Source organism: Bufo gargarizans, chromosome 5 (genome assembly GCF_014858855.1).
Source record: "Bufo gargarizans isolate SCDJY-AF-19 chromosome 5, ASM1485885v1, whole genome shotgun sequence".
NCBI lineage: Eukaryota > Metazoa > Chordata > Amphibia > Anura > Bufonidae > Bufo > Bufo gargarizans.
The window spans coordinates 174,103,405-174,116,997 of record NC_058084.1 but is presented as its reverse complement, the minus strand read 5'-3'; the positions used below and the strand labels follow the sequence as shown (position 1 = coordinate 174,116,997).

Here is a 13,593-nt window from a genome sequence, read left to right as displayed (position 1 = left end):
TGTCATTTGAAGAGGAACAAACTAAAGATTCTCTTCTAATGACACATATCAAATCACCACAACATCCCTGGTCTGTACAGTAAGTGATCCTGTGTTACGATACCGGTACTCAGCAACTTCCTCTACCGGTGGTCCCACAGCATCTGCAAGCAGAGCTGACGCGATTGAGCCACCAACTGTTTGGACACCTCGGCCGGAATAAACTCTTGCCTCCCCTGAGAGACAACTTATACTGGCCAGGAATGTCCAATTCAGTAGAGGAGGTTACTCAACAGTGCCTGGTGTGTGCTCAAGTCAACCCAAGGGCGTCAGCCCTGAAGCCGGTGTTGCAGCGAGTTCCTCCTGCTGATGGTCCGTGGTCCGCGATACAAATTGATTTTATCGGACCATTGCCGACCGGAAGTTGTAACTTCCGTTACGCACTGGTAATAGTGGATGTCTTCTCGAAATGGGTAGAAGCCATCCCCACGGTCAATGATACGGCTACCACCACTGCCCGTGTTCTCTTGGAACAGGTTCTGTCACGATGGGGTATCCCAGGAGTGATAGAATCAGACAGAGGGACCCATTTCACGGGTAAGGTAATGAAAGCGCTTTGTGGTCTCTTAGACATAAAGCAAAGGTTTCATGTGCCTTATCACCCTCAGTCAGCGGGCATCGTGGAGCGGATGAACCCGGACCAAAACCCGGCTTTCCAAGGCACTGCTGGAGAAGGGTTCCTCTTGAGTAACCTATCTTCCAGCCGTGCTAATGGGTATTCGAGCCACCGAGGCCTCCAGTACTGGTATCTCCCCGTTCGAACTGATGACCGGACGTAAGATGCCCCTATGTCTACCTAACAAAACCCAAGTGTCGGAGCCCACGAAGAACGCCATCGCCAGAGACATGTTTCTCCAACAGGTTCAACAGAACCTAAAGGAGTTACTGGCTCATGCAGCAATACGGTTGCACAAACCATATCTACAGGGGGAAACACCAATGCCCGCTGTAGGAGAAATGGTAATGGTGAAAGTCTTCCATCGGGCTGGCCCATGGGACGCAAACTGGGAAGGACCCTACAAGGTCCTTGAAGTAATGGGAGACACCATGATGAAGGTACAAAGGCCAATCACAAACAAAAAGAAATCCCGTAGACGGCAGGAACGCTTGTGGATTCACATCGACCAGGCCAAAGCCACCCAGGCTTTCCCAACTCAATAACGCATACCGTTCTGAGTTGGGTGAGGGGGGGGGTAGAGGGCTTGGTGGGTCGATGGCGAATCCATTACACTTATCATACTCCATCTAATTACAGAACACAAGAGGGAGATACGCCATGGGACCACCTGGCCAGGGAAGAGCTAGGCGTCCTCTGAACCGGATACATCTCCAGCTTGTGACACTGGTTGTAAGCATGTTGCTGGCAGGATCGGCCTCTTCAGGGGAGGGCCTGGGGACTAACATTGATATAGCTAACATATCACTTAATGGACCCGGCCTTTTAATGGTGGAATGTTTGGGTGGCAAAATCCGGAAACCAGAGAGAGGGTTTTGCCAACGGTGTAATTCAGCATTATACCCCGGTGGAGAATGTGTCTGCCATTCAACATGACTTACACGCCCTCTGTCTCAAGGAATTCAGGCATTTTCAGGACTCGGACCCTACACCTATCAAATCCTTAAGATGGGTGTCTAGGGACCAACACTACTATGGTGTTGTGCAGAAAGGAGGGAACTCTGAGTCCTGAAGATGTCACATACACTAATGGGATGTATCAGGTTTGCCCAATTTGAAAACTCTCGCTCATGTTTTTGTTGATAACATTGTGAAATTCCATGGCATTCTCTCTGATGTGGTGTCTGATAGGGGGACGCAATTTGTTTCCAGGTTTTGAAGGCCGTTTTGTTCTCGTCTGGGTATTCAGTTGTCTTTCTCTTCGGCTTTTCATCCTTAGTCAAATGGTCAAACTGAGCGCACTAACCAAAACCTGGAGACCTATTTGAAGTGTTTTGTCGCTGAGAATCAGGATGAGTGGTCCTCGTTCTTGTCTTTAGCTCAGTTTGCCTTGAATAACCGTATGCAGGAGTTAACTGATAAGTCACCATTTTTTTGGCGCATATGGTTTTCACCCTCAGTTTGGTACTTTTTCTGGGACCGAATATTCTGGGATACCGGAAGAGGAGAGATTCTCTTCCTCTTTGTCATCTATCTGGGTAATTGTTTTATGTAGGGGCTCATTTTTTGTGGGATGAGGAGACGGTTTGATTGGTACTATTTTGGGGGGGATACGCCTTTTTGATCGCTTGGTGTTGCACTTTTTGTGATGTAAGGTGACAAAAAAATTGTTGTTTTAGCATAGTTTTTATTTTTTTCTACGGCATTCAGGTGAGGGGGTGGGTCATGTGATTTTTTTCAATTTTTTTTCCTATTTTGTGTTTTATTTTGGGAAAGGGGCTTTTTTTTTTACTTGAAACTTTATTTTTTATTATTATTTAAAAAAAACTTGTATTTTTTACTTTTTTTTTGTCCCACTCAACTTCTGGGGACTTCAACTTCTGGGGTCTGATCCCCTCTACAATGCATTACAATACATCCTGTATTATAATGTATTGACTGTCAGATTTTATGCTGACAGTCTGCCTGTGAGACCCAGCCTAAAGGCTGGATCTCACAGGCTTCCGTAGAAGGCAACCCCCGATGCCTATAGAAGGCATAGGGCTGCCTTCTCTGCCATCGGGTCCCCGTCACTGCAGCGCGGAGGCCTGATGGATATGTGGAGAGAACCCCTACCCTCTAAAAACTGGTGTTTTCACTGATGCCGGCCTATGCAGCAGGGGCCCGGCTGTCATTGACTGCGGGGTCTGTGCCGCTGATCGGGCGAGCGAGCTCCTGCAGCCGCCCGATCAGCCTACTGTACATGCACGGCGCAGGTCCTTAAGTCACGTCCACCAGTACCGTACATGTACGGCGGAGGTACTTTACGAGTTAACAGGCCCAATCCTTTGTTTTTCGTGGTTTAGTAAGCTACCACCCGAGATATCTGACAGTATCACACTTGGCTGGCCTGAGTGTGAATGTGTAAGTGGGGCAGGAGGAAACCTTATCAGATGACAGCTATCTAAAGGTGTATGCTCATCAGGATTAGTAAAAGATATATAATTTCATGTATTAATAGTATGTATAATTCTTTTCTGTAAAATAGATGATATCTACATATAAACATAGCATCTACGTATAAAAGATTAAGGCTATATGCACACAACCGTATGTGTTTTGCGGTCTGCAAATTGCGAATCCGCAAAAAAAAGGATGACATCTGCATGCCATCCGTTTTTTGGCGGATCTATTGTAACAATGCCTAAAACGGACAAGAATAGGACATGTTATATTTTTTTTGTGGGGCTACGGAACGGACATACGGATGCAGATAGCACATGGTGTGCTGTCCGCATTTTTAGCGGACCCATTGAAATGAATGGGTCTGCATCCTATCCGCAAAAATAAACGGAACGAACACAGAAACAAAATACGTTTGTGTGCATGAGGCCTAAAGCAATGTAAAAAACAGGACCTCATTGAGATGTACCTAACATATCACAGAAGGATGAGAGCAGCACCAGAATTCTTCCACCTTAATTTTAGCTCAGAGAACTCTAAAGATCACCAGGATAATAATAAAGGGCACACACAAAGTGGACGTAATGGTATGTGCCTCTAAATACCTTTTTTTTAATAAGATAGTTTTTATCAGCTTTTGTTATCAAACACAACTTACAACGATACAAACCCCCCCCCCCCCCCAAGTGTAAATCTAAATACCTTTTTATTTCTATTCACGCTAAGAAAGTAGGCACTTTCACTTCCAACAAAGGGTGGCCCCCACGCCCTTGTATCATCTCCAGACCCTGCAAAAATAGATAATTGAATTCTTACTGGTTTACTTATTTCCAAAAAGTATTCCTGAAAAAACTTGCATAGAACAGCAGCATAATAACAGATACAATGACTTACTTTGCTGGACGTACACAGGAAGTTCAAAGTAAGCATACCGTAACGTAGGTTAGGTGCTCCTAAACATAACCATACCTTTGTTGTTAAAATCCAGTCCTCTAAGGCTCCATTCACACGTCCGTAGTGTGTTTTATGGATCCTCAGATCCGCAAAACACTGACACCGGCAATGTGCGTTCCGCATTTTGCGGACCGCACATTGCCGGCACTAATAGAATATGTCTATTCTTGTCTGCAATTGCGGACAAGAATAGGACGTGTTCTATTTTTTTCGGGAACTGAATTGTGGACCCGGAAGAGCGAGTCCGCTATTCCGTATCCGGGCAGCACATCGTGCGGCCCCGTAGAAATGAATGGGTCCGCAATTCCGTTCCGCAAAATGAAATTGCGGACGTGTGAATGGGGCCTAATCCTGAGAAATGCCTCTTTTTATTTTATGCAAATAAGGGTTTCAGTGCACGGTGGGCAGGTTCACTCTCTTTGCTGTACCATCGCTCCACCAGTAATGCCACCCAGGCCTCCCCCCTTTTGTTTGAATGGTAATCAGTAGCAATGATGCAGGAGAAACCAGGTGCGGCAGTTAGCAGTGATTATTTGCAGAATAGTTGAGTATGATCTGGTATGATTGCATGCAATTTGGATTGCAATATGGAATCTGAATGCTTGCAATTGTAGCTTGCAATTCGAAACTTGCAATTGAATTTGTATAGTTGCAATTGCAAGAATTCAGAATCCATATTGCAATCGAAAATTGCATACAACCATACCAGATCATACTCAACCAATCTGCAAATAGTCACTGCTAACTGCATACTGCAAGTGAACTATAAGGGCTGTTTCACACGAGCGGATGCCGTGCGTGACATCCGCTCCGTGAATGACAGCTAAGACCCGAAGCAGACTGCAGAAGCTGCGGGGGCGGAAGTGTTATATATGAAGAAAAGTTGAAGTTAATAAAGAAGTTATTTGAAGCATTTGGTGTGCTCTTTAAACCTACTGTTTCCATAGAATGGCGCTAGACATGATGTCACAGTAAATAACTCTGCTTTTGTCTTCAACACATAAACATAGGAACTGTATTTAGGTTATTGGCAGGTCTGAGTATATACACATATAAGCTATATTAGCAACCTAGGACAGGTCTTAGCTGGCCAGCTACATGCCCGGAGTGATAATTTACCCTGTATGTCATAGGATGCTTTCAGTGTGGAGCAAGTACAATAAATAATATCATACTGACACACTCACCTTTGCTCTTTAACAACAGTAAAAAAAATATTTAAACATTAACAGGTTGATCTTTGTTTCTGTCATTCATTAGGGAGCTCTTCCAGAACTGCAACATTGTGCATTTAGAGTACAAATATATAGCGATTCACACGTCAAAACCACAGATTATGATGCTGGATATCAGGCAGATTAATATGTAATTATGAGATATCAGCTATGTTAGGGTACTTTCACACTAGCGTTTTTCTTTTCCGGCAAAGAGGGAATCATTTTTTTTTTCTTTTATATTGAATACAAGGGGAAACAGTTGATTCCCGTTTTGAATGTGGATTCAGCAGCAGAAAACACCCATTTTCAACTGCTGAATCAGTGGCAGATTTTATCTGTGGGAACACAACCTAAGGCCTCAGGCACACGACTGTATGTATTTTTCGATCTGCAAAAAATACGGATGACATCCGTGTGCATTCCGTATTTTGCGGAACGGAACAGCTGGCCCCTAATAGAACAGTACTATCCTTGTCCGTAAAGCGGACAATAGTAGGACATGTTCTATTTTTTTGCGAAACAGAAATACGGACATACGGAAATGGAATGCAAACAGAGTACCTCCCGTACCTCCGCAAAAGAAACGGAAGGGACATGGAAAGAAAATATGTTCGTGAGTATGATCCCTAAGGCTACATGCACACGACTGTTTGTGTTTTGCAGTCCGCAAATCAGGGATCCATTGTTCCGTTGTTGGTTTCTTTAGTGTTTCCGTGACCGCAAAAAAAACTGAAGGAGAAAATTGTGTGATTTTACTATCCCCACCCAGGATACAGGTATATACTGTATGCTGGTCATCTGACTGTTCGGTGGCCATTTTCTGCAGTGTTTCCAGGGTACAGAGTTTCGTTTGATTCCTTGGCTTTTCTCGTCTCAGATTCTTAAGTTTTGCATCTTGGTTTCACCATGGCAGATGTCCCTTCTGTTGGACGAGAAACCGAGGAGAAGGAGGAGATTTTGGGTCCATCCCATTGTTTCCAAACGGTACAGCAAAGGCCACTTCTATACCCTCTACACTGATCTTCGTCATCATCCAAAGAAGTTCTTTGCATTCTGTCGGATGCCAGTGTCTACCTTTGATCACCTGCTGTCGTCTCTCCGTACTGTCCTCATCTTCCAGGACACCAACATGAGGTGCTGCATTACTCCTGAGGAAAAGCTCATCGTCACGTTGAGGTAAGAAATATGTTATTTATTGTTAACAGTAATGTGCACTGCTTCAGTCATTAGTAACTGGTTCTTAAACTAGCTGGTGTTAGACATCTGCTAATGTTAGCTGAAGTTACCAGGCTTTGTCCCTTATTTATTTGTGCCATTGTCTATTTAAATTTTTTTGTATTTTACCAGCCAAATAACATGCAAAGATTAAAGGTAGTGTTGTTTTTGAAGCTTTATTTTCCTCTCTGGCAACGCTATCATCATGCAGAGTGTTCACATCATCCTGCGTTGCCCATACATTCTGCATGGAAATGGCATGACCACAGTAGGTGTAACACAGCTTGTAGTAGTAGGGCCCACACCCCCATTGTTGCTAGTGTTTTGATCATAACTAAAGTTTTCGGGGATAAAATGATTGTTTTAAAAAGGGACATAGAATGTTTACCACATGTCTACTAACTATTAAGAACCATGTTCATGATGTCCCAAATCCTTTCAAAGTAAATTATGTCACCCATCTTTTTTTGTTTTGTCAACAGATTCCTGGCAACTGGGAACTCCTTTGCATCCCTGCACTTTGAGTTTCCTTTGGGAACCTCAACGCTTTCTCAGATTGTGCATCACACTTTCTATGTTTTCTGGCATCGACTCCGAGAGACGGTGATGCCACAGCCTAAAGTTGAGGATTATGTTCGAATCGCTGAGGGCTTCAATCTTTCTGTGCAGTTTCCAAACTGCATCGGGGCAACGGATGGCAAGCACATTCGTGTGAAGAAGCCTCCTCACTCAGGTACCCGATTCTTCAATTATAAACAATATTTTTCGGTAGTGCTTTTGGCTTTGGCTAACAGTAACTACCGGTTGATATTGGGGCCTATGAAAGCACAGCAGATGCTCTCATCTTTAGTGCTTCTAGAATGGGTGAGCGGCTTCGGCCCAACCAGCTTGCCCTGCCCGAGTCCAGAAGACTGCTTGGCTTGGCTCCATTTGTGGTCGTTGCGGATGAAGGGTTTGCATTGACTCCCCATGTTATACGGCCCTTCCCCAAGTGTGGTTTGGATGTCAGGAGGTGTATTTTCAACTACCGGTTGACTCGTGCCCGTCGGTATGTTGAGTGCGCTTTTGGAATACTCTCTAGCAAGTGGAGGGTGTTTTTGTCATCCATACAGATAGATCCAGAGAATGCTACCCTGGTGATTCAAGCTTGTGTTGTTCTACACATCTTCACCAGTATTCACAAGGCTTCCTCTTCTGTTGACATGGAAGAATTTCCTACGTCATCAGGTTTGGGTTTGGATAGGACCCTGCATAGACGAGCTGGGACTGCAGGCATTGCAGTTCGGGAACTCTATGCAGAGTTCTTTTTCAGCCCAGAGGGGTCCTTGCCATGGCAGATGGACGCTATTCGTGGCAGTGTTTGATTTCTTCTGTGCTCGTTTTTTTTTTTTTTTTTCAGATAGATTCTTGAATTTATGTTGCAGTAGAGTGTACGGACTCGCAAGAGAATGAGGACCCTTGACGTGGGCTTGCGGGCTGAGGTTTTGAGCCATAAAACAATTAAAGGTGAATATAATTAATAAAGATGCTTTGCAAAGTGTACTTTTTAAACCATCATTAATCTATTTGCAATATGGTCCCAAAAACCTTCTAATACCTCATTGAAAGATTAATACTTTTCAAAGTATGTGAATAATTAAAGTGATAGTACTTGACGGATTGTGTGTGTCTATGTTATGTTGAAATGTGTTGAACTGTTAATGTAATTTCTCTGACAAGCAAGAACAGAAGGCAAGTGACTTTTTCAATAAATTCTTAAAAAAATACAGACAATCACTGTCTCAACTAAATAAACATAAATAACAATAAATTAAAACAACAAAAAAACTAAATAAGATATAAAAAAGGTCTCGAGTGAACGAGCCTGGGGCATATGAGGGTCCTGGGCAGACCTGGCCAGGATCCGGGGACCCTGTAGAGTAACTGGCCAGATTAGTGGGCTGGCCAATGGGGAGGTTGGGGTCTTGGGACCCGCGGAAAGGTTGAGTGGGGAAAGGTGGCCCTTGGGGTGGGGGTTGCCGAGGCGGGTAGCTGGTGGCCTTCTGAGAGGGGGGCATCACTATTTGACGATGTAGCTGATCGATTTGGGAGTGTATGTCTCCCTGGTACTGGGATGCATACATCTCTAACACCACAACTACAGAGGCAATACACATGTTATGCCTCTCTGGAGGGACCCGCCTGAGTAATGGCTCCAACCCCCCTCAATACTGCTTCTTCCTGCCCTTCAGTCCTCCTCTGGGGACTCAATTACTCGGGCATCGATCATTTCCCGAGTAACTAGCCCAGAGGAAGACTGAGGGACATTCCTCCTTCGCCTGGGCTGAGACTGGTGGGCTGTTTCAGGGCTCCCTTCTGAAATGCCGGAAGTTTCCCTGGCCTGTTGGCCTTGGTCCTCCGCCAGTGTTGGTGCAGGACTTGAGGCTGGTGAAAATACAGCTGGAGTTTCTGCCCCTCCCAAATCGGAATCCTCACGGTCATCCAGACTGTCCACAGTACTGTATGGAAAAATCACACGAAAAAATATAGTACATTAGCCAAAAATTACATTACAAAATACAAAAAACATTATTGCAAACATAGTGCTGTATGTCTACAAAAAGGTGAGCTTGCACAGATCCCATAAGGGTTTCAAATCGTAATGTTTGCCCTAAACATTTGTGGACACATTACATAATCCAACAATTGAAGGATTGTTTCTTTGTACAGTGTTAAAATAGCTAATGAACATTTTGTAGGCTCTTGTATGTTTAGAGCTGTCCAGCACGAAAACACATAGACACATTCAGGAGCTAACCAAGTGCTGATATTCTGTCCAGTCTATATAAAGGGAGAGGGAGAGTCGCATTGATTGGCATAGTTAGCAAACAGTGATTTTGGTGCTTTTGGCTCAGGCGGGTTGAAAGCAAACCTTAAAAATAGCCAAAAGGCGAAAACCCCACACAACCAAAAATTAGAAATAGCATGTTTTCACGAAAAGTTTGACACACATCAAGCGCATGTCCACTTCAACATTCTAAAAAGTCACACATTTTGAAATGGACACCCAAAAATGTGTGATCAAGATTCTGTGCATAAGCACCTTATGGAGTTAATACAATTGTTAACACGGATTATGAAATAGTGGCCACAAAAGGGCCGAACTGTACATCCTGTGTAAAAAAAAATATAACATTTGATGGATAGGCCACCACCATCATATATTGCAGACCAAACCCAAAAGAAAGGTCTGCAATATTCTCGTAGTGGCCAATGACATATACAGTTAAAAATAGTATTTTATAAAAAACAAAAAAAACTTATGGCCTCAAGTCTATTAACAGGGCGTAGAAACTGCAATTGCTGCGCATACAAATAAGGTCTTTTCTTGGGACCACCATCCCCACTGCGGCCCTATTCTGTAAGTTCCCGGTGGAACTGGTCCCGGCAGCTGTTCCACCGGGTCTTTGTCTTCTTCACTGTGAAAACATCAAACACTCACAAAAACATATAATTTCCATCAACTATAAAAAATAACAGTACAAGTAACATCAAAAGATGTCAATAAAACAAAATAGCTTACAAACACTGCTAAAAGGGGAGATTGCACAGCACATGGTACAGTAGGGCAGGTGTGGGTATCTGCAGTGTTTAAAAACATACATGAGCATCAAACGCTACAGAAAATACACAGCAGGGCTATGTCGGGCAGTACATTGTGGTACTGATGTGGGGCACTGGATCCTAATGTTAAAGAATTGCATGAAGGAGGAGATTATTTGTGCTAGGCCTTTTTCCAATACTATTTATGGGAAGGGGAAAGATGTCGCCAGATCAATTAGAACAGGGCCACATGTGTCCCAAACTGTAAAGTGCGCAGGCTGGGTAGACATCACTACTGTGCGCTGTAGCAAAGGTCGGGACATCCATTAAAGCATGGTGGTGTTTGCTGAAATTTGCACACTAAAAAAAATGACAAAATAGGCACAGGCCAGAACAGAATTAAAAACCTATATATAGCCCTAACAAAATTACGGGCTTACCCCTAATTAGAATATATATAACCGATTGAAGGAGTAAGGTAAGTAAAGTATACTTTAATTTAAAGAAAATATACTGCAATAGTACAAAAATACTAAATTTTATTAAGAAAATCACAAAAGACACATGATCAGCACTGGTCACAAATAAGACAATACATACAGGTTACAATACATGTTAAAAACCAAGTGAACCGATGGTGGGCTGCCAATACATATATCTAAGGTAAAGTGCAAGTGCATAATTATACCCAAATGGTCATGAGTAGTGGGCATATAGTATCCAAAAGCTGTAGCTGTTAGACACCACAAATATCCACATGTATATATGTGTCAGAATTTGCCACAAGCCGGTGTGAAGATATACACCAAGGTTATCAAAATTAGGGCAATAACAATAGTCAAAATTGTATTTGACACATGATGGAAACCATTATATATACTGACCAATTGATTCGATTGTATCGTGCAGCAATACCACCGGTCCACTCCCCAACGCACGTTTCGCGTACAGCTTTTTCAACAGAATTAAGCCTGGCCACAAAAGGGACACGATTATGACCTCATGGAAGTAATAGCAAAATCATTGGGGACAACACAGGGGCAGGACACAAAAACGACATAGCTTGCACTTACCTAAATCAGCCCGACCTCTGATATCCGCTCTCTCCTATTCAGAAGGCCTCATGCGACAGGCCACTTGCTCCCACGACGCATCCTTCCTCACCCAATCGTGGTAGATATTGGTCCGAGTGTCCCAAAGCTCGGGCCGTTCCTGGACCAAAGTGATTAATTTGTCCACATTCCAGTGTGGCATTTTCAGACAATGACAGGACAAACTCTGCCAAGTGTCTATCATTCACCAAACTCTTGGCAATCTGTGAGTTTGAACTTCCTGTACAGGTTTTTTTTTTATGTCAAAGGCCTTGGACACAGGTTGCTGGGCAACGGATACGCAAAAAAAAACGGAGAGGCGGATGACGTACGGATGGCTTCCGTTGTGCATCCTCAGCTTTTGCGGACCTATTGACTTGAATGGGTCCGCAAACCGTTTTTTGCAGACAAGAACAGGACAGGTTATATTTTTTGAGCAGAATTGAACCACGAACAACGGACGTGGATACCAAAGGGTTGACTATACTCATTTTACACGGCTCAATAGAAATGATTGGGTCCGCATCAGAACCCATTCATCAGAACCGCAATAATGGATGAGGAATAAAAGAACGGTCGTTTGCATGAGGCCCAAAGTTTCCTTGTACGTTCTTTTTATTTATTTTTTGCGGATAGCATGTGGACCCATTCATTTCAATGGGTCCGCATCGGTATGTTCGTTCCGTAGTAGCCCCGCAAAAAAAATAATTATATATATAATGTCATATTCTTGTCCATTTTAGGCATTGTTACAGTTGATCCACAAAAAAAAAAAAACTGATGGCAAATGGATGTGATCCTTTTTTTTTTTTTTGCGGATGCGCAATTTGCAGACGGTCGTGTGCATGTAGTCTTAGGCTGATGGAAACCATTGCTCACCTGATAAATCTCCCAATAAATCCCTCATCTGATCATCCCTGACGATCTTTGTTGATTTTCCTGCAGTGGTGACATGTCATACACACACATGAGTGCTGCAGTCAATCACTGGTCTCAGTGGTGATGCTGGCATGTATGACATAAGATTGCTGAGGCCTATGATTGTCTGCAGCAGTTTCATGGGTGTATGGCCCAGGAAAATCAACAAGAAGCAATGGAGCAGAGTGGGATTTATCAGGTTAGTAATGTTACTTTTTTATTGTTTGATGCTATTTTTCCGATCCAGTTTTCTGGGCATTTCACAATTTCTATGGGGTATATAGAATGCAACAGTAGCTAATAAAGAGCATTGTGGTGTCAGTTACGCTTTAACCTCTGCTATTGTTTGTGTGTAAACCCTCTAATATCCTAAATACTTTATTTGTAATGCAATTGCTGGCATTCTATAACTAGTGTAACAAATAATAATGTGCAACACATGAACCCAGTTTTTCTATTGCTTTCATGTTGATGTTCTTGCCACATACTGACTAACAGATGATGTAATCCTGTTTTCTATGACGGGTGCTGTCTGATCACTGGCTGCTCTGTGTTACGATATACTGAAACCACCCAGTTGATTTAAAGGAACTGTCCCATTGAAGTCCCATTGGTCCAGATAGGAGCCAGGTCCAAGCGGTGGACCCACACCTACTGGATATTTATGGCATATCCTGTGGCTATGTCATAAATATCCCAAGATGGGAGGTAATTTCTCTGATCTGTAAATATGCATTAGACTAATATTGACTAAACCTACCACTTTACATAAGACAAAAATTAGATGTTTATATGGAAGGGGTTGGGGTTAAAAAAATATGGGGTACTCCCATGAAAAGTATTACTATTAAATACTTTCATCTGAAGTATTATTGCAATATACATGCAAAAACGATATAGAAAGGAATTTATCATAGACCAGCGATTTATGCCAGTCTATGATATACCCTGCACTGTCGGAGGATGCGCCTAATTTATGACGAGGTGCAGGGCTCGTCATACATTAGGCACATTCTCCAGCAGTCCGTTTGGGCCTAAACAGAATTCAGCGGCAGCTCTGAGGTGCTGTAGATTTCAGTCTTCATTTACGGCAGACAGCTGGCATAAATGAAGATGAATTGTGTCGTATCTGATGGCCCCTCCCCTACTTCACCACGAACCCTTTTTCAGAAAGTGGTAAGGGTGGTGTAGAAATTCCACTCGCTATTAAATTTTGTCGCAATGGTGTTTTTTAAGCCAGAATAGTGGCATGGGGGGAATGTTAAATCCCACCATTGTCTATTATGTAATCTCTGCAAGTGCCCTCTGCCATTTAACCTTCTGGTTCACCTTGTCCTGACTGACATGCCCTGTAGCTTCCCTGCTACGTCCCGGTGTGGTGATCTCATAATGAAGCAGGTAAACCAGCCCAAACATAATCAATCAATCCATCCCTACTTCTAAATTCATAGCCATATGTAACTGTATCTCTCTATAAAGTGGAAAAATACATTTTGGGGACACTACATACCATATGTAT

The 13,593-nt window shown here is 43.1% G+C and overlaps 1 protein-coding gene across 3 annotated transcripts in view; it reads right to left on the bottom strand.

The window, feature by feature from the left end:
- Window positions 1–13,593, bottom strand: part of SUGCT (succinyl-CoA:glutarate-CoA transferase) — a 942,268-nt gene that overhangs the window by 892,176 nt on the left and 36,499 nt on the right. For all 3 annotated transcript variants that reach the window (XM_044293705.1, XM_044293704.1, XM_044293703.1), the window contains exon 4: window positions 3,800–3,885. In XM_044293705.1, the coding sequence (XP_044149640.1) occupies window positions 3,800–3,885 (86 nt within the window). The remainder of the gene's footprint in view (window positions 1–3,799; window positions 3,886–13,593) is intronic.